This window comes from Pithys albifrons, chromosome 6 (assembly GCF_047495875.1).
Source record: "Pithys albifrons albifrons isolate INPA30051 chromosome 6, PitAlb_v1, whole genome shotgun sequence".
Classification (NCBI taxonomy): domain Eukaryota; kingdom Metazoa; phylum Chordata; class Aves; order Passeriformes; family Thamnophilidae; genus Pithys; species Pithys albifrons.
In genome coordinates this window covers 18,441,513-18,463,979 of record NC_092463.1, presented here as the reverse complement: position 1 = coordinate 18,463,979, position 22,467 = coordinate 18,441,513, and the positions used below count along the sequence as shown (strand labels likewise).

The 22,467-nt window shown below is 35.1% G+C and overlaps 1 protein-coding gene across 2 annotated transcripts in view; it reads right to left on the bottom strand.

Moving 5' to 3' along the window:
• Positions 1-22,467, bottom strand: part of EML5 (EMAP like 5) — a 107,525-nt gene that overhangs the window by 42,485 nt on the left and 42,573 nt on the right. For both annotated transcript variants that reach the window (XR_011698008.1, XM_071557699.1), the window contains exons 11-23: positions 22,132-22,299; positions 20,231-20,337; positions 19,687-19,805; positions 13,907-14,093; positions 12,051-12,156; positions 11,374-11,467; positions 9,486-9,586; positions 7,493-7,695; positions 6,325-6,436; positions 5,204-5,331; positions 3,391-3,532; positions 1,485-1,637; positions 572-703 (exon numbers count right to left, since the gene is read on the bottom strand). Coding sequence is in view for 1 of the 2 variants with exons in the window: in XM_071557699.1 (XP_071413800.1) it covers positions 572-703; positions 1,485-1,637; positions 3,391-3,532; positions 5,204-5,331; positions 6,325-6,436; positions 7,493-7,695; positions 9,486-9,586; positions 11,374-11,467; positions 12,051-12,156; positions 13,907-14,093; positions 19,687-19,805; positions 20,231-20,337; positions 22,132-22,299 (1,752 nt within the window). In the remaining variant the exon portion in view is untranslated. The remainder of the gene's footprint in view (positions 1-571; positions 704-1,484; positions 1,638-3,390; positions 3,533-5,203; positions 5,332-6,324; positions 6,437-7,492; positions 7,696-9,485; positions 9,587-11,373; positions 11,468-12,050; positions 12,157-13,906; positions 14,094-19,686; positions 19,806-20,230; positions 20,338-22,131; positions 22,300-22,467) is intronic.

The window sequence follows — 22,467 nt, the reverse complement described above, 5'->3', positions numbered from 1 at the left end:
AGTTAAATCAGACTGTTTCAGAAGTCATTATGTAGAGGGATAGAATCATAGAATCATAGAGTGTTTTGGGTTGGAATGGATATTAGAGATCATTTAGTCCCAGCCCCTGCCACTACAGCAGATTGCTCAGAGCCCAGTCCAGCCTGGCCTTGACCACATTCAGGGATGGGGCATCCACAACCTCTCTGGGCAGCCAGTTCCAGGGCCTCATCACTCTTATAGTAAAGAATTTCTTCCCAATATCTAACCTAAACCACCCCTCCTTCAGCTTAAGGCCATTCCCCCTTCTTCTATTACTACATGCCCTTGTGAAGTCAAACAATAAATAGGAAAGATTTAAAAAGAAATCCAAACAATCCAATCTATAGAAACAAACTATTTTGCTTCAAATTGCACAACTTCAAAATATATAAATAGTAGTAAAAATCATGGGTTTAATATTAACATTTACAGATGCTGTGAGCATACTCACAAACAAATCTGTCAGTGATACCACAAATTCAGACCGTTATAGGTACTGTATTTAGTCTGTAATGTCATCCAGTACATTTTTACAGTGAATGCTCCTTACCTCTTATGTCCCAGTCCATGTGCGTGATATAGCTGGAGGCTCCCTTGCAGATTCCTACTCGTTTACTGCTCATTACATTGTAAATATCTACAAAGTTGTCACAGGATGCCACAGCTAAGTACTTTCCAGCCCCTAAAACATCAGTACAAACATAAAACATTTTCAAAAATTTTAGTGCTCTGTATACTAAACACAAGTAAATTCTGGAATTTAGTTATATGCAACTCAGAATTCTTTGAAATCAGCTTGCTAATTTATTTGTATTCCCTGACAGACTGATGTTCATATCAAAAAAGCAAAATCTGTATGAACTATTATATCATGGCACTTTCAAACAATAAAAACCATTCCAGGAAATTTTAAACAATTACTGCATTCAGAGAGCGGTAAGGCTTAGGGAACCTGAACATAATGTTGCATGAGAATTGGTATTAGTCATTTGCATCAAATTTCTCCTACAGATGAGTGTTTTAACTGAAGCAGGCCTTGTGTTTGAGTTCCTAAATAAGAGCTATACTGTTGGAAAAAAAACTGGGAGTGCTAGGCACTGCAGGGGGAAAAGTTGCCAGAACTTCCTAACACATCAGTTTCCAGCACTCTGATTAGCTAAGAGTAAGTGATGCCACTCAAGAAGTGGAACCTTTGGGATCTAGGAAGGCTGCTGGATGTTCATGATTTAAAACTGACGGTTGCATTCAGGAGGTTACTATGAACAAAGCTATTTCAATAATCCCGTCCATAAATGAGCAACACAGGATTTCAAACCAGTGTTTTTCAAACTGTTAGTGCTAGTTTGGCTGACCTATTTGTTACATGCAAAAGAGTACTACAAGTGTTTGCTACTTTTAGAGGTGATAAAGCTCTCTTGAACAACATTGATATAAAAATCTTCATTTTCAAAAATATCACTTACCAGGAGAAAATCGGATCTCTGAAATAACATCTTTTCTGTGCTGGAAAGAGACTAGATCCTCCAGGGTATCTGCATTAACTATCAAAAAACTTCCATCATTGAGACCAACGGCTAATGCTTTTCCATCAGGAGAAAAGCAGCAACATCTACCTCCTACAAGGAATACAAAAATGGCATTCAGGTTCAATTTACAGTGCATTATCCTTCTTTTAGTTCTACTTTTCCATTAGTAAAGGAAAGCTATGCTTATAGTATGAAACTTGCAAGAAAGTTTTCCAGATGCTGCCAAGACAATTTTCAAACTGTAGTAGCACACAGAAGCTACTGGCAACCAACAGGTACACAGGCCCAGAATATTAAATTACATTTATTTGTACATTAAATGATATATGTTCTACAATAGTAATACAGATTAATCCCTGCTGTCTGCACATTTTTAGTTTGCTCTCTTTCTTAGTATCTGGTGCTGGTTTGTTGTTACAATTTTGTCTAGTAAGAAAAACACAGTTGGCAAAGCCCTTCTGGACTCCCAGAATCCAGTTTTTTGCTATCGCAAATGATAAATGATGAGGTCATAAAATCCTTTCAATAAACATGTCAAGTGACATTTGAAAACCAGTTTAATTTCCAATCTAAATTTATATATGGCAAGCTTATGTAGACTTGTTTTCATGCCAGAATTCTCCATTACCATAAATATTTTCCCTTACAATTTGATCCTCTGATTAACTTGCAGACAGCAATCCTTTATTTAGATGGCTCCACCACAAAGTTTCTCATTCATTATCCTGTAGTTCTTCTCCATCCTCAACTTTTAGTATAATTTTACTTGGTTGAACACAGATGAGAAATGTACACCAAAAATATCCTGACTTGTGTCTGTAAATTACATGAATACTCCAGTATGTCTTGGTTGGGACATCTAATTGTCACCTGCAATTAGCTACAAGATTGTGAGCTACACAGACATTTTTCTTGAATGAATCTTGTCTTTTTTAATTATCAATTGTTGTTTCAATTCTGCAGTCAATTTCATATTATTTCACTACTGCAGTCAGCAGAAGTATCCATCTCTTTCTGTACAGTACAGAGATCTCCAAAGCATCTCAAAATGTGTCTCATGAGCAAATAAAGTCATCACAGACTTATTCTTTCTTTGCGAAAAGTACTCTTAAAATCTTAAGAAATATCAGCTTTAAGACTTACGCGGTTGGCCAACCAGAAACTTTCTTGTTTAATTACTGCTTGTGCCAGCTCATATCTCTTCTTACATTTACTTTATCCATCTAAATCACCATCAATTAAGCTTCCTGTTATGCTTGAATCAAACTGTACTGCTCAATACCAAACAGATAAATCTTATTGTATTCCTTTGTCTAGCAAAGCATATATATCATTAGAATGTTGTAATGCCAGTCTGGTCAAATCATAAAAAAAAAAAAAATCACCTTCTATAATGTCACTTACAACAGATTTTTCACCTGTCAATATAGAATCTAGTTATATAGTAAACAATGAGCAAAAATTTTATGACTGTTCTCTTTCCTTGACATTCACGATTCTTCTAACATTCACAAAGAAGAGAATTTCAATATTACTTCACTGATTCCATAAAAAAAATTTCTAGATTCAAAGTCACTGTGTAACTTTGCAATACTATAAGCAACACAGCATTTATGTAATTGGCTCAACTTAAATATGTTACAGTTGCAAATAATCTCCAGAACAGCACTGCACAGAAGTTTTTCAATAGAGATTCATTAGCTTCACGTAACTCATGAACATAGCATTAATAAAACAATTTGAGCAAAGAAAGGAATTTATTTAGTCCTGCTTTCAAAAGATTCATAATGTTTGTAAGTGTCAACTGAATCAGTTAAATACTTTTTCATACTAATCATCTTACCCTTTTTCAATTTGCGAACAGCTAACATACAATGGCTAGGAGATAAATCCCATATTCTTAAGGTTTTGTCATCACTTACAGTGGCACAAATAGGTAAATGAGGATGAGTAGCTAGACCCCAAACTTCCCCCTCCATGTGACCCTGAAAAAACACAATGAATCAGATTACTTTTCATTTTAAATTGAAATATGAAATCATACATTTAAGGAAGGTTTTTAAAAAGAGGATGATAAATATATGAATATTAACGCAGAACACCTGAAAAAAAATCACTGTGCTACCTGCAGTTACAGTGCAAGTTATATAATTAGTACTACAGAAAACTTCCTGAGAAATAATCCTCACACACCCCTATGTCAATGACATGGAGAGTAGGACTGAGTGCATCCTCAGCAAGTTTGCTGACAACACCAAGCTGTGTGATGTGGAAGGGATGCCATCCAGAGGGACCTCACCAGGCCTGACAGGTGGCCCCGTGATATGAAGCTCAACAAGGCCAAACGCAAGGTCCTGCCCGTGGCTCAGGGCAATCCTAAGCACAAATACAGGCTGGGCAGAGAATGGACTGAGAGCAGCCCGGAGGAGAAGGACTTGGGGATTTGGTGGACAAGAAGCTGGACATGAGCCATCACTGTGCACTCACAGCCCAGAAAGCCAAATGTGACCTGGGCTGCATCAAAAGAAATGTGACCAGCAGGTCAAAGGAGGTGATTCTGCCTCTCTACTCCACTCTGGTGAGACTCCAGTACTGCGACTGGCTCTGGAGTCCTCAGCATGGGAAAGATAGGGACCTGTTGGAACAGGTCCAGAAGAGTGCCACATAAATGGTCAGAGGGCTGGAGCACCTCTCATGTGAAGAAAGGCTGAGAGAGTAGGGGTTGTTCAGCCCGGAGAAGAGAGGGTTCTGAGGAAATCTTATTTAAGCCTTTCAGTACTTAAAGGGGGCTTATGAGAAAGATGGGGACACTTTTTAGTAGAGCCTGTAGCAACAGGAAAAGGGGTAATGGTTTTAAGTTTAAAACAGTTTAAAAACAGTAGATTCAAACTAAATATAAGGAAGAAATTTTTTACTATGAGGATGGTGAAACAATGGGAGAGGTTGCCTAGAGAGGTAGCAGATGCCCATCCCTGGAAACATCCAATGTCAGAGTGGATGGGCATCTGAAGAATCTACACTATTTGAAGATGTCTTTATTTACTGCACGGAGTTTGGACTAGATGACCTTTAAAGGTCCCTTCCAAAACAGACTATTCTATGAAGTAGACTTTTTTCTGTCCCTTAGGTTCTAATACATTCTTTAAACAAATCTAGTTCTTTATCTATTGCACTGGTCACTCAGAATGCAGAGAACACAGAGATTTTTATTTAACTTTGAAAGGAAATCACATGTTTATACAATGTAAAAATCTGTTTTGTACTCCGGCTTAAGGAATGTGGTTGCTTGTCTGGTAAAGAAAACAAATGTTTTTACATAATTACAAATAACTAAAAGCAAGCCTCAAGGAGATAACCTTTAAAAATAATGAGAGTAATTATTACTCAGAAAAAGTTAATAAAGAATTTGGTGGAAGGTCCACTGTTTCACACCCTTTTTTTTTTTAAACAGAAATATGATCTTGATCTGTTTGAAAGGATGAACTCATTGAACAATTTTATTTGGCTCACTAAAGAGTCATAATGGTCTAGCCTAACTAGAAGTGACAGTAACTCACTTCATTAGTAACTAAAGTCTTTGTTATTTTACAGATCTTTACTTGAAAAATAAAATAGTGTTTGTGGTATGAAATATTTGACTGGTATTTAACATGTACCTGAACCAGCAGAGTTATTGGTCCACTTTTATCCACTTCCAATATTTCACCATTCTTTGTGCCCACTAAAATATGACCATGCCCTAATGATATGGCACGTATAGAAGGATTATCTTCTAAGAGGAGACCTAGAACATTAAAATATTAGAAAACAGGAGACTCTCAAGTATGCCTTAAAAAGGATTTTTCACACTTATGCACATTACATTCTCACTGTAGAAAAAGATACTCAGTAGTAAACAGTAAAAACACACTCCTGCATGGAACAGCTTACGTGTTTGGTTTCACTTGGGAGTATTTAGCACTACATCAAGAAGTCTAATCGGCCTGACTGGCAATCTTAGTGAAACAACATGCATGTGAAGTATCAACTATGCTACTATATTGATACCATTTATGGTAACTTCAAATCCAGCTTTTTGTAAAACAGCTGAGAATGAGATGTCCTGGAGTATAATGTTTTCATTAATGAGTATTTACATTCACAATGTTTGAAAATCAAGTCAGATACATTAGAAGTCAGCAAACATAATTTTTTGGCAGGAGGATGGAAGAGAAAAGGCTACCCAGAATGACAAATAGGGGAGACTGTAAATTAGCACTAAGACCAAGAATAAATGGTAGAAATAGGAAAAATAGAAATGAAAATGTTCTTCAATTATTTCAAAATAACGTATGCATTTACAGAAAATTAAGTACTAATACCTTACAAAACTAACCACAATTCTAAATTCCTTCCCTTCTCCAAAACAAAAAAGATCAGAGACTTCATGATCAGAAATACAAAAAATATAATACGCTTTTTGGTTGTGATCTGAATTATATATATAAAAAAATCCCTTAGTTGATAAGAAACTCAAAACTAAAATAATTAATTTATGCTGATAACAAGATAAATATTATGATCTGCACCCACCAAATGTGCAAACAGACACTACAACAGACACATTCCCATCCGAAGAGAAAAATAACTTATTCAGAAACAATAAAGCTTAAAAAAACACCTTTTACTATTCATTATGTCAAATGTGGATTTCTTCCTACAGAGGAAAGAAATTCCACTAAGTTTGCTAAAGAAAGTACTTTAAATAGAATAAACAGGAGCATAAAGTCTATGTTACCTTTAGACCCAGGGGCCAAAGCAGCCCTTTTGATGGCATAGGTTTTGAGACAACGCTCAAAGGTGTCATCCCAGAGAGCTACTACCCCATCCTTTCCTCCAGTGACAAATCCCTGGGAGGAAACAAATAAATATATAATCACAAACTATAATCGAATATTATCTTTCCTTAATTTTTCAGTAATTTCTGCCAATACTGAAAATGGACTGTAGAGAACAGTGTAATGCACAGAACTAGAGATGTCAGAGATTAAAAGAACAGGAGCAACTAAACTACTGATTTCTCCTCCTGATGAAGGCAGCACAGTCATGTACAGTTGCTGTTTGCTTCTACAACTCCTGAAAAATTATTTAATCAACATACTATAAAGTGTTGTTCTTGATATTTAGCCTCCATTTCCCTTTGGCATTTCACCTCATTACTCCAAACCAAACTTAGGAACACTCACAGAAATTTGATTAGTGCTTAAATTTTTCCAATATTTCATATTTGGGGCATTCTGCCTTTAAAAATTATTTACAGATATTTAATGAACAGGTATACTTAATACTGAAATCATTAGTACTTTCCTTTAGACCACTTAGTTCTTGAAGTATGAATAACATATGCATTGTCTTATGCTACAATACTGAAACTCAAATAACAGAAGGTGTGGTGCCTTGGTCTAACCTAGCAAAACACAAACATATAACTTCAAATATACAAGTAATCTAACTGGAACACCCATTCACATTTAAGCATATACTTAAAGGCTTTGCTGAGCTAAAAGAAGATGAGAATCAGGAGAAGTACCTAATGATTTATAGATCGAATACTTCTATGAGTAGACAGTAATTACAGCACAAAATAATAGAAGTATGATCTTCCTCTCTCACAAGCTCACATATTCCATTATACTTATGGACACTTAAATCAGTTGCTGTTATTTCTTTAGAAAGAGGTTATGAAAATTAGTGAATAAGTAGTCATTGGACCACAAGGTTTGAAAAACAGGTTCTACATAACAGGAATGAGAGACATGCGTAAAACACTATTTTGAATCTGGACCCCATAAGGCCAGTGGCTGTAATGGAAATAAGGACATGGATTCCAGGGTTGGGGTAAGGTCTAGATTTATTATAGACTTTTTTTGTCCAGACGTAAAAAAAACAATGAGCAGTTTATTTACTTTTTCCAATGCGTGCATGCTGAACACAGGGCCATCATGTGCTTTGACAGTTTTTAAGAGAAATACATCTCTCCAAATACACACATCCCCCGTGGAAGTTCCAGAGAATGCCATCTCTTCAGTCCAGCCATATACTGCACACATCATTGTATCAGTTCTTCCCAATGCACCGATGCAGCCCTTTCTCCCAATAAGTCCTCCACCTGGTTCAGACCAAAAACAAATCATCAGATATTTGCCCAGAGCAACAGGTCCTTCTCTTCTGGTCCACCCATGCTCCCCCAAAAAATTAAGCCTGAGAAGAGTTGTCACAAAACAAAATTTTGATATTTGGCAACTTTCACAAAAAAACAATCTTACTTTTAATTTAGTACTTGAATCTGAGTTTGAATGTGCACACAAAAAGACATATGAAGACACAGAGCCTTTGTAAACTTGCATCTGAACAAAAAAACTTAACATCCCCCATACACAGTTCATAGATATTAGTAATGAATTAACTGGAAATAAAAAAAAAGTTTAAACCTTTACATTCCACCTTTTTCATGATATGTTTTCAGTGAGAAGATTTCTAATTTTATTTCAGAGGTTTACTCAGGATAATAGAAATGTTACAGATATATAAATTGCATAATTCTTTCATATCTAAAATCATTTGACAGGTGTAACATATTGGAACTTCTGGCTAACAAGTCAGATTCAAATCATCACAATCCTCAGAGAAACTTCATGTGGTATAACACAGGAGCCCCTCCAGATCTGACACTTCATATTGTTCTCATACTGAGAGGCACAGTCTTGGAACCCCTGTGCCTTCTCTTGGCACTGATGACTATGTATTCCAAAGCACATACTTGAGTGTCACTTCTCACATCAAGTGCACCTTCTCTACTGCAGATTTCAGAAACCTGGCATTTGTTAAGTTGTGCTGATACTCTGCTTCTCACACTAACACTGCTAAGTGCATTTCACGGTGACTGCCTCGCCACTGTGCCATTGGAGCTTTGCACAGATGGGCTGCAGCACTAGAGAAGCTTGATTCCTGCTGACTGAGGAATACCAGAAAGACAGCTACTATTTTAAACAATTTCCTGTCTTTATTTGAAATCACCATTTTTTATCGTATTGTAGTTAGGATTTCTTTCTAAAGAATTTATAGTAACTCATTCAGTAAATACTCTGAGACACTGTTTTCTTCCTATAGATAGCGAGCTCAGTTGTCAAATTTCATAACTTATATAGACATCTACAGCTCACTCTCAGGCAATCTTCATTAATTTCTGTTGGAGCCAGAACTGACAAAAAACAGTGTAATTCTTTTCGTCACAGACTTTTGTCTCCACAATTAATCTTTGTCAGGACTCATGTGAGTCCCATAAATTCTGCATGAATAATTAGAACATTCTTAGCAGATAAGCTAGTCTTCTATAGCACATATGTCTTTAGATACAATTTGAGGTTTGAAATAGTGAAGTTCACACAAATATCAGAGAACAGATTTTTTACTGTTCAAAATTTCTCAAGGAGAAATAATAAGCTGGTTTTCATTGTTAAGTTCAACAGAGGTGTCTAGACAAACAGCTCTCAACTGGCAGATGTATCCTCTTCAAGTACTCTGTCTGAATTTTGTATTTGAATTTTTTATAACCTTAAACTTATTTATCCTTGTGTCTCTCTATAGCATATATGCTGTAAAGGCCCTTCTACCAGAAATTGTTCTATGATTTTAGAGCAGCTCTGTAACATTTTCAGATATGCTATATTATTGCTAGATATACAATCCAGGGTCTTATGTAGATCAGACTCCACAGCAAACTGATCTTAAAAAGAATTTCCACTACTGCTATAATGCCAATCAACATTACTGCTGCTAGGGCAAAGCTGAGACACATAGAGAAAATATTTGCCTTTAACACACAAAACACACAGTAAGAAACACAATAGTTATACTTTAAGTAACAGAAAAAGCTGTAATTCTGAGAAGAGAACTTACCTGCTCTACGCCAGAATTTCATGTGTTTTATTCCAACTGTAATCAATTTATCAGGCATGTAAGGATTAATCTTAACTACAAAAATCTTATCTTTGCTTCCCCTGAAATGCAAAGTAAAATAATTTAAATAAAAATATAACGATTAATATCTTTAAATACATTTTATTTGGCAGGTTTTTCTCTTAATGTATACCTGCTCTATCTTGCCAACATTTACTTTCAAATCATTAACAATAGTTCCTATGAGGAGGAACAAAGCCAAAGAACCAACACACTGAATCCCTTTCTATTTTCATTACCCTTCAGTTTCAAAATCAGGTGAGCAATTATATTACTTGCTGCAGTAGGAGGCATTTTCTTTGCAAAAGAAAATATATTTGCATTAAATTTAGGAATATGGCATTTAGATCTCTGACAGCTCATAGTGAAACTTAAAGGAGTAAAGTTGTAACCCTTATTTCAAAGTCTCTTGTTTTGAAAACAAACTGCCATTTTCATTCACCTTTTAATTGATTTTTCTATGTTTTTGTTAGAATAAACCATATGCTATTACACTTTTAAATGGAAATTTCAGTTGTTTCTAAGAACATTAAAATCTTTTGTGTGTTTTAGATTTCTTACTATGTTTCTATAAAACTAATGCCTTGCTTCAGTCTTATAGTTTGAAAAACAACTTTCAACTATGTTTGCTATTTATGCAAGAAAGGAAATGTTTACTAGTAGTTTTTCCTTTTTTAAAAAATGCATAAGAACCTCCAGTCCCTAATTTTTGCTCCTTGCTCAAAAGTGGCATAAAACATTTACTTTCTGTTGTTTCAGATGACTAAATAAACTTGTGCAGAAAGCATGAAGCAGTTTCTTTCCAAATTCACAGTCATCTTCAAAGTACAGATGCTGCTCTCAAAAATTCTAATCAATTCCTTTATATGGGTAGGAGAAATTAAAAAAAATAAAAAACAAACCCAAACCTGAAAACAAAAATATCAGGTGAAAGGCAGAGAAATGAGACTTCAGAGAAGCCAAGCTACCTGGTCTTCTAACGAACAACCAGGAAGGGAGTACTCTTATTTATCTACATCATCTATTCAGGTTTTCCTTCCTCAGTGGATAAGAAATTAAACACATGTTTAAAAATAAAATGACAGTAAATGCCATTGAAGAGCAATAATGACCTTAATGGGTAAAAAGGAAGTTGACACTTTTCAACTTGTATCTGCAGAGAGTAATAAATCTCTTTGAAATCTACCTACAACAGATCCTTAAAACAATACAAAATCAGAGGTTTCAAAAACATTACTCAGAATTAGAAATTCTATCTTGCAGATTAAAACTCTATTTAATAAACATACATTAAATAATCTGTGCAGACACAAGGAAACCTCCAAAGTATTTAATCTTTGGAAGTTATTTAGTTCAATTTCATATTACAAGCAGAAATTACTTCAAAGTTAGATTGGGCTGCTCAGGAATTAAAAAGGAAAAGGTTAAGAACTCTGAAAAAAAAAAAAAGAATTCTGCAGAACAACTTCAAATTACTATCCCAAGAAGGACCTGTGATGAAAAAGGTCTGACCAGACCATACATCACCATGTTTGAGAAGGCAAATAGAAGTGCACAGAGTTAGTTTTAAAGAATTTATTTCAGAACACACAAAATCAAATAAACATAAATAAACTTTGTCTTAGCTGTCACTATAATAATTCTTGTTGGCTATCAAAGCTTCATTTACTTCTTCCAAAGGAAGTTTTAAGACTGGGATAAATGTTATTGTCTGTATCACTTAAGTGATAGAAACTGCTAATTTATTATTCCTTAATGAATATATTTTGCTAATTGTCATTTGAAAGTAAATCTAGGTACAAACTTTAAAACATAGTTAACTTCCTACCTTACTGCTGAAAGCTTTTCTCCCTTCTTCCAATCCCAAAGTACGATAGTGTGGTTGTCATCTATTCCAACGGATGCCAATCGTTTCCCATCCGCTAGAAACATAAATTTAAGAGAGTAGATAGATAACTATGTTGCAATAATAAGAAAACATATTAAAAATATTGTAACTTCACAAATATTAGAATGTACAAACAGGTAAATAATTACATGATGTGTTTAGAGGCATGTCTTGTCATCTGTGTGCTTCTAAACTTGGATGAAGAGCAGGACTTTACCCTATCTCAAATTGCACTTAGATGTTCTCTGCCAGTATCAAATCCTCTGTTCAGTTAGTTACTGACACAGTTGCAGACACTCAGGTTCTGCACACCTGCCTCATACACGCAGAAGAACTTCCAAAATCCTCAGCTCAGCTCTTAAATAGTATGGAATCTGTTCTTGATTTGCTATGTGCAAGACTCCAAAGGAGCTCTTGTTAAAGAATGATCATTTTGAAGTCAGCCTCTCTCATTTGACATTGAACATTGCAGTCACACACACTTTTAACACACAGTCTTCAGTGTAAAGGAATCCCAAGCTACTTTGGGATTCCAGTAGAACTGATTAGCTTGTATTTGCAAACAGAAAAGCAAAAGTGTAAATAAATAAATAAATAAATAAATAAATACTTATTACCTGAAAAATCAACAGCACAGACACCGTACTGGTGATAGCCCTTTAACACTGAGAGTGGCTTTATCGTTTCTGTATCCCAAATGTGTATTGAGGAATCTCGACCAACCTGAAAGTACACATTTTCATAACCATTTTTTTTCATTTCTCAGTTACTTCACACAGTTGTTTAAAGAGTGTAATAATGAAAAATACTTCAAAAAGTATTTGAAAAAATGTAGTGATAAAGTTTCCCAAGCATTAGAGTTGTCTGGCTAGCAGTACATTAATCCTTTTGCTCCTTCACAAATACCACTTCCCATCTGCCTTAGGAACATTAATCACAATTAACTAAAGTCCTCTTGTGGGAAAATAAAAGCCCTCCATTGATTGCACTGTGGCATATTTATTCCATCAATTCTTCATCAATCATTCCCTGTCTAAAAATAAAAGGTTATTTTTGTTGCTAGTACGCAAACTACTCTATGTTTGAGAAATCAAGGTGACTTCAATTGCTTTCTGATGACATTACAAGTGTCTGCAAGTCAGATTCTAATGCACTGATACCTGTGGAGTGATCGCCACTAAAATGGCACTAATGTAGGTAACTAGAACTTGGAAAGAAAATGAATGTAGCTTATTCCTTTTAACTATGTACAAAAGCATTATTAGTCAGTATTTACAAGATTACTTGCTATTTCAAAGGTTTTGCACCTCAGTGCACAAAAAACATGGTTGCAAAACCAGAATAACACTCTCCCATGTTTAAGACTAGGGGCAAGGCTCAACAAAATTAGGATCTATTTCTGATTTTGTCACAAACTTAGTATGTGATCTTTGCAAAGTTTTCAGAATAACCACTATCAGGAAAATCCTAACTAGTGTGGCATGTGGAATTTGATTACTGTATTACCCAGTTTCTTCAAGTAACATAGAATACAAGAGTATATAATGTCTCTATATAAAGTAGTATATAATGGAGTGTATCTTTCTGTTGATAGCATAAGGTATTATAAATTATTGTAAATCCAGGGACATTTTTATTCATACCCTTTTACTACTCCAAAATTAAATAAAATCAGTTCTCATATTTAGAGCTTTCATTTCTTAAATGACCTACAGAGTTATGTTAATCTCAAATATTTTTACAGCAATCAAGGGCATTATCAGCAAAAGTTTATTGCTATTAAAAAATTCAGTTCACATGTTTCCAAATTTATTACACAACTCTAAAAACAACAATAATAAAAATTATAACCATAAATAAAACCCCCTGAAACATCAGATCAAACCTACAAGTCCTGATGTATAAATATTTATAGGAAGACTTGTCATAAAAGACTCTAAACACAATCTAAAATTACTGTCTAGCAAGAGATAAAATTAACTATTACTAGCATTATAAAATGAACTTTAGCAACATCTATACCTGTGTGGTATGTACAAACATTAAACAGTTTGTCTCTAGGTGATATCCAAACACACAACACATGAAAGTGAAATGCCAGACTGTAACAACAACTGCTAACTTCATATTACATAATAATACATTAATGTAATAATAAAATAAGATACTAAAAAAAATTTCAGTGCACATTACCTTATCAGGAAACAGCAACATAATGCTGAATAAAAAAATATTAGCCTATTCTTAATTTTAAAAGAGGTTCAAAAAAAGCTATGAACTAAAACTTTTATCAGAATATATAGAACTGTAAAAAATATTTATGTGTCAGGTTTTTACAACGATTCCATCTGCAACAGAAATGCACTCCGTCACCTGATATGTGTAGACTGGACATTCTTTCTTCAAGGCAGACCTTTCTAAATTCATTAGTAACAACTTCAGATTGTTATTGCAGATAAACATGCATCCTTACCTGGCCTGTTGCCACATAGTCCTTTAAGGGATGAATAGCAAGGCAGAGAATGTCATCATCGTGGCCCAGATAAAAGCGCTGCGTGTTCTGCTGCCGGTTGTACACCACTCCCACTGCTGCAACATGGTATACGATTTCACCCGTCTGAGTGTAAAATAAATTGCTTCGACAGTCGTAACCTCTGTAACTAATTACAGAAAAACGGTTGTTCACCAAGGTCATAAACATATATTATGAAACTGAGATAAAATCATGCAAGACCCATTTTGCAACATGTAAAACTCAGATTACTTACCAATTACTGCTTTGGTGTTTTAAGATCATAACATATTTTCCCAAAGAAACAGCAATTTATCAGTTTCATAAAGCTTTACCTAATATTTTTGCATCCAACCTCTAATTGAACCAGTTGAAAAAAACAGCTCTGAAGATCATCATCAGCAAGTCATTCTTGGCAAACAATGCGACTACATACATATTCACCCCCAGCAACTGCAAATTAACAGAATTCTCTAATGTCTGTGTTATAATTCTCAACAAAAGCAGGACCCTTTTGCAACAGTGAACATCTATATATTGTAAGACAGAGATGCATCTGTACACATACCAGTAAGTGTCACATACAAAAATAATGGTATAGCATTAAGACCATTACTACGTATGAGACATGTATAATTTTTTTAAACAACACAGAGATTATGTAGTCCAGGTAGAATGTTCAAGAAATTATACACGTTTCCTTATGCACACAGTGCAGCCATATGCACTGGTGAAGTAATGAATCTTTAAGGCAGCTGACCAACTTGAGTTTAAAGAATACTATTTCAAAAACCATGGATCCATGTTACCATATGCTAGATCTGTGCATTATACTGTAAAACAACATAGCAAATATCTGGAGCAGATTAGAACACGCCATTTCTGTTGGCTCACCTACATACAGACAATGGTGCATTGTCATCATACGTGGTTAGAGAAGAATCGCTAAAATCATCTCACAAAGTTTTTAAACAGACAGCAGATGGTCCAGGACCATTCCTCCCCAGAAGCAGAACATTGCATTTCATAAACTTGCAACTCATGAACTTTCTGAAGATCATGAAAATCCCTCCCTTCCCAGTTCTCTATCCTGCCCAGGTCCCTTTGGATGACAGGACAGACATCAGGTCTACTTGGTCTCATTAGATCATAAACAAGAAAAGTAAACTTAAACCCACGAAAACTATGATAGCACAGAAATAAAAGCTTTTAAATAAATCTCCCTCCAACTCATTGTTTAGACTGGTTTTCACAGCAGGTTCTTCACTTCAGGTTTAGTCCTAGTTCCTCAACTTTTCAGCATCTCCTGAGTTACCATCCCTTCAATGTCTCCAGAAAAATCTTTTTTTCCAGCAGATTCGAGGCTCAGCTATATGTTTGTTCCCTGGTCTTCTCAAAGTGACCAACAATTTAGACTCACAATACAGGTACAGACCCTTCAGCCATACTTTGCGCTCCCTTCATGCCCATCTTTAATTAACAACATCCCCCAGTAGCATGTGCAGGTGTTTTAAGGTGATTTCTGCCCCATCCAAAGTGCTGCCTGCCTGCACCCTTCTTTGATGTCCAGTCACCAGTTTTTTAAGGGGCAGAATATACAATGAGCCAGAGTAACTATGAAGAAAGAAAAATAGCACATCATGGTATGTAACATTACCATTTTAAGGACATAAAAACACTCAGTGAGGAGCAGGGATTATAAAGGCAGGTACAGTGCCAAAGATGTCTGAACCTATTGTTGCTTAGACATCATTTTCCTGTGCTTCACTCTGCTCTGTGCTCTGTCAGACATACAGGATTTTCTTCACAAACACTAAGTAATAAAAAAGAAAAAAGCTATATATGTGCCCTAAAGGAGTATATTTCTAAAAAAAACCGCTAGGAAAATATGTATGCTGAAAGAAATACTGCTTTAGATATACTGGACATTGAGCACTTGTTTACAAGCTTAGCAGCCAACTATAGAAATAAAAATCATTAAGACAGTAAAAGGGCTTCAGAGCCTCCTACATGCAACCCAGAAATTCAGAAGTTTCCCAGGTTATAACAATTGCCAATACATCTGGTTAAACACAGTGAAACTGAGTACATCAAAGCCATGTATCACAAGACTACTCAAAATATCCAAACATATACAGAATGAAGGAAAATAGTTCCTATTACTCACATCTATAACTTTCCGTGATCAGAAGCTTTGATTTTAGTGATTTTTCTCTAGTTATTAAAAACGTGTACAATCAGTTCTTTACAATTAAAATACAAAGTATTTTGCCAAAATATGAAGCAGTGACAACAAAACCCCTTTGTAACCCAAATAAAAACATTTGGTCTTTCCCACATGCCAGTTTACTAACTCCCTGACTATTCAGGTACTTTTCACCAGAAGAGAAATTATGGGCTTAGGTCAAATACAGATGAAAAGACACATATTTCAATGTAGTTCCTTCCCTGAGAATTTTCTACACAGTTTCACAATACTTTTATCTCCATTTAGAACCGAGATTATTAACTAATCTCGGAAAAAGCATGAAAATAAATAATTTATTCACATGCAGAAAACAAACTACAGAAGTCATTTATAAGACATCTTGATTAGCAACTAGAAACTAAATAATAATGAAAGCAAGCTCTGCATCGTAGTTACTGGATAATATAGAACAAGGCACAATAAATCTGAGACTGCATTCTGCAGTAGTTGATGTTTTCCTGTGGTCCTCAGACACAGCTAATCAAACCTTCAGTCCAGGACTGACTCAAGTTAATACGACAGTAACTTTCAGAAGAGGTAGCTACCTCACTGCTACACAGGAAAGCAAAGTTGCCATAACCAAAGCCATGAAGAAATGGGGATGGATTCACTTTGAGATTAAGACATGTGAACACAGGTGTCTGCGTGTTTACTAGATTACATTAACACCTATATTTTAATCAACAGAGTTGGAGTCTAGTCAATGGAACCTGTGAGGCTAATCAACTGGACAACTGGCAGCACTTAATTTTACTTGAGCCAAATCACTCCTTGTGCTTCACTGACTGCTGGCTGGATCTTCACTGACTGTGACAGAAGTTTACACATACACATAAAACCATCTACTTTTAGGCACATAACTGTGAATTCTGTGACCTGAAGCCAGGTCCTACCCACAGTAGCAAGTTACACAACTACAGCCAGCTAAGGGGCGAGTTCACAAGTAATGCCCTCCCTGGGAAAAGGGTTGATGTCCGTAGCTTCTCTGATGCAGTAAAGTTTTACGTTACTTTCAAAGTATATATGGGGCATTTCCAAATGTAGTCCAACCCTCCTCCAAAAATCTCTAGAAGAACCAAATGTCAAAATGAACATGGTTGAGAGCAGAGTCTTCAGTACAAAGGTGGAGATTTTTATTTTCAAAAAAACTTACTCGACATGCAATTGTGTTTTCTTAACAGGACCCCACTCAGCCTTTTGCCTTCAGATGTGATTTGTATGAACTTGCAGGAATCCATGCAAGGTGGCATAAGACTCTCAGTTAAGAACATTTCCATCTTGAAACTGTTAACAAATTTCATCTTATGATAAGGTCAGTTCAATGAATATCCTGAAACTCAAACTAGATCTTTGAATATCGAAAAATCATTCTATGATTCCATGAATATTTAAAAAAAATATATTTAAAAAAAAAATCATTCTGGTGACATCAACAGCATAGCTTTGAGAGAATACAGGCCGTAAGTATTATCTTCACATCCTTATTTCCTTCCAGCAAAAAGAAAGCATAATAAGCATTGAGACTAAGGAAAAGGTTCCTCTGAGTATTTTGAAAGATCTATCCTTTTCAAGTTTCTGATCCACCACCACGGCCAAAGATATGGCAGAATTAAAATATGGTAATAGTCAAAAAGAGACCAAACTAGTACACCAATTTAATAACATGTTTCTGATCATGACTGCATCTCTTACAGAAAGATGCACTTCAAGATAAACCTCTTAACAGAAGTTCCTTTCTCATCCTTATTAATCCATGGCTGCCTCACATACTCAGATTTATTGTTTTTAGCCACTTCCAAAAGAGGAAGCGATCAGAGGTTTAAAAGATTTCTTACAGGACAGAGATTTTTAAAAGTTCATCTTCTAAGGTAGTCAACAAATTCAAAACACAAAACCAACAAGCTCAAAAACAAAGAAAGGAAAAAGAGCCTTCTATTCCCCTAACTCAAAAAAGTATCACTTCTTACACTTTCAAGGAACATCCAAGACATTTCCGTTGCAGCTACAGAAAGATGAAGCAAAGCGGACTTCCTGAATCAGAGAATATGCCTATTACTCACTTGGATGTGGGTCACTTTAAAGTTAACAGTGTGGATATTGAGAAAAATCTGTTGTTCAGCATGGATTCTTCATTAGTTTTCTTGATCCCCATTGGGTAATCAGACAAAAATCAACAGGACATTCTACTTCTGGTCATTCCTGGATATTCTGGTCAAGCTTCACTTCTGTTGTGAAGGAAATAACAGTAATACCAAAGATCCAGGGCCCCTGCTTGTGCTACATCTTCTTCAGGATCATTTGGTTTTATTCTTACACCCAATTTTAAAGACAGCAGCTACCCACCCTAATGCATTTTCTATATAAAAATCTTCAACTAAGAATTCCGGAGCATCAAAAACAGAAATTAAAAAAAAGAAAAAAGAAAGGAAGAACAACTCTATACCAAGCTTCTCAGTTGTCATTATTTCCAAAGCTATTACTCAGACTATGTCTTCCACACACCAAATTGCTGAGCTGAATGATTACCTATTCTTGGCCAATGAATTTAGTAAGTATTCTGTATGGAGCCCTTCTAAAATTGTTTAAGTGCCATTATGAAGGCAGACACCACCAGTAACTTTCCCATGCACTTAGCTATGTCTGAAAAGAAGCTGTGTGTTCCTGCAAAGAGGTGCCTTTTGAAAGGAAAACTCAGTATCACCTGATTTGCAATGTTTTAATTGAATAAAGGCTTTGGTTTTGTTTTGTATCAAGGGAATTTATATTTTTGATCATTATTCTAATGCAGTAACATCTGTTGCCAGTTTGCTTTAAAACATCACATCTTTGTTCTGATAAAAATTTGTCACTTATGAAGAGACTACAAATCCCATAAGAGACTCCCACTTATGTGAGACTACAAATCCTAAAGACAAAATCATAAGATTTACAGAATGCATCTGAAAGTCATTCTGCTGTTCAAATTAGCACCAAAAAGAGAGTGTAACTCATAACACACTTACAGGACCTATTAAAACCAAATTTCATTCCTAAACTAACAGAGAAACGTGTAAGTTGTTTCAGACTAGGTACAGTTTATACATTTTTTTAATAAAACACTGCTAGAAACACCGGTACAGCACCCAGGTATCTTCAACTACAGCAAGTTTCTATTGTAGCTACCAAAATAATACAACAAAGAGAGTTATTACTTTCCAGATTTTGAAAAGTATGGGTAAAACTACTGAATACTTTATTTAGTCACCTGTATTCAAATAGCAAGCATCAACTAAAGTTTCAGTGCAACTTCACTTCAGAATTCATGTGTAGAATTAGAAAGTTGGCAGCAAAGCTTTATATTTATTTAGTGTAAATTTATTTTTACAGAAATAAATAAAAATAGTAAATCATAAAGCAACTGGCTTAAAAATCTTTAATCAGATTATTACATTATAAACACCAATCTACAAAACACAGTCTGTTTATGTATTTTAAAGAATCCTAGTTTGCATACCCATGAACAAAATGTAGTCTTATACTGTTCCCTGGAGCTCGCTCACGTCTCTTAGAAGCTGCACTTTTCCTTTTTTCTTTGCATTGCTCTTTAAGTTGAGGTAGATCTTCTTTGTAAACCTTTAAGAAATAGCACACTTAAAAATTAAAAGATTCATAAGAAAAGCATGTTTCTGAGAATTCAGCCACAGTTATCACCCACAAAAATGTTATCCTGACATTACTGAAAATACCCCAAGACCTGTACCCAGTGATTGGATACTGTAACTTGTTTTTAAATTGCAACCAAAATTCCAGTGGAGTATGCTAGGAACACATATAGGAATTTTTGCCTCTGCTAATATTAATCTTTATTAATATCTTAATAGTCATAATTAATTAATTATTGCATCTTAATAACCTTAATCTTTTAAATGTATCCAGTAAAAACAATTCTAAAGCTTTTGGTCAACTCCCACACAGTTTTCAGATTTCAACAGTCTTCATAGAAGACCAATGTATACCCTGGAAAGCATTCCAACTGCCTTTAAAACCAAAATCTTTACCTGTCGACGATAGGTGATCTGTGTCTCTTGTTCAATTTCAGAGTCCAGCTCTGGAACATCAGACTGATCTGAATCTGATTCATCACTATTAGAATCAACCAGACTCTCTGTCACCAAGAAAACAGAAACAGAAAATTAGAAAACCTAAATTATAAACCAGAAAGTGTTTAAAGAAACTGCTTAATTCTTCTGCTTTGATAATCAATGCATACGCTAATTATAACATAAACTGCTAATAATTGACAAGCTCACAGGAACAATTCTGCTGCTACATCAGAAATAAGCCAACACAAAAGTGTGATAATTTTTTGGGTGTTGGAGCAAGTCAGTTTTCAATAACTAAAAGTATTTCAACATTAATCTTAGGAGGAAAGGGAAAAAGAACAGGATGAAGTAATGAGTGCAAAGCAGAACTTAAGACTTGTAGAAAATTAAGAGAGGGGCTTCAAAGAGGAACTTTTGGTTAAGTGCATGATTGATGTGAGTAGAAATTCCTTGGGTAGATAAGAGGGGAAGAAAATTACATATGGGAAGAAAGTGGCAAAAATTTTGGTGACTGTTGAGAAAAAGCGTAGTCATTTAATGTTTTCCATGTGGTGAAAGCCAGATTATAGCTTGTAACAGAGAGCTGCTTTCCAACAGAAACTGAGAAGAACGTCCGGGCTGACAAATGATTATCTATTTGGAACTTTCTGCAACCTTGGATTGAATGTTATGTATTTTCTGATTAAGAAACCAGACATAAAGACAATTGAGAACACAAATCGATTTTAAAAGGTCTCCAAATGTAATTGCCAAGAGAAGCACCACTCTGTAAGGACTATTTCTAGAATAATGCAATAAAGAGCTATTTTTGGAGCTGTAATACTTAACATTTTTACCAGTGATGTAGAGAAGAACAATATTGCTACCAATAAAGGTAGAAGATCACAGAGCTAGGAAAACAACTAAAAGGACAATTATCAATCTACAAAGTGGATGTATGTTGCACATACTGTCAGAGAGGCAGAAGTAAGGCTATAGATCCAGGAACAGGGAATCCATTAATATGTAGAAATTTTATCTTGAGAAGTGGTAGCTAATAGAGAAATTTAGGTCACAGGAAATAATTAGTTGAAAAAGAGTTCATATCATGAAGAATCAAAGTAGTTAAAGGCTTTTTGGAGGTTTTGTCAAGGACATTAAAAGAACTATTGTTTATTTCTGCATTCATTACTGACAAGTTCAACACAAAATTGGTATTCATTTACCTATTTGCTGGCCACACTGAGACATACTCATTTATCTTAGCAGCTGAATGGTGAAACAGCCTATTTCATTGTAACTCTATATACTTATTTCCCTTCTCTCTAAATTCCTCTGGGAATTTCCGGGAGAGGCATTCAGGTAATTATTTGATTTTAGGAGACACAGTCATGAGAACAATTGTTTTATTAGTCACTAGTGCAAACATGATCTTAATTTTTTCCCAAATATTAAACATTCATATTTTTCTTTTTTAAAAAATAAAATGATCAGCTATTATGCTTAAATTATCATTTAAATAATTCAACATTTTAATCAACTGAGTATAAAAGTCTATTTTTCCAGTGACATCTGGGCATCCAATTGTATAGAATTCATATATTTGTAACTGGTCTGAACTTTAAAATTTTCCTTTGCATAGGAAATACAGCAGGGAAGGGTTTTTTCACACTCTTGTAGCCTGAACATACAGGGTATTGGCAAGTATTAGGTACTTCACTAAGTATATCAGGTAGCTGCAAAGTTTAAAGAAGAACAACTTTGTGCAGACTGGCAATTTTGTTTATTTCAATACTTGCGCCAAAGAATTTTACTTCTCTTCTAGCCCCCCCTCCTTCCACCCTTTTGCTGGTGTTTTTCTTTAATAAGTTGCCTACCTTGGGGTGCTATATGAAGAGAGTCCTTCAGCTTCCGGTCAGGTACAAACTTCCACTGAAAGACAGAGTGATCAGCTCCCCCAATGGAAACAACCCACTGGTGGTCATGGGACCATCTGACATTCGTTACATGAGCAGAATGACCAAGATATTTTTTAAACTTTGCTCCTAGAACAAGAAAAAAATCTCTCTCAATATTCGTGGAATAAATGTTTCAGAAACACCTCAGGAAATCATATTAAGGAACCTTTATAAAAAGTAGTAGTTCAATAAAGATATTCTAATTAGCAGTGATACTTTAATTAATAGCAGCAACTTCTTGGAGTATTCACAAAT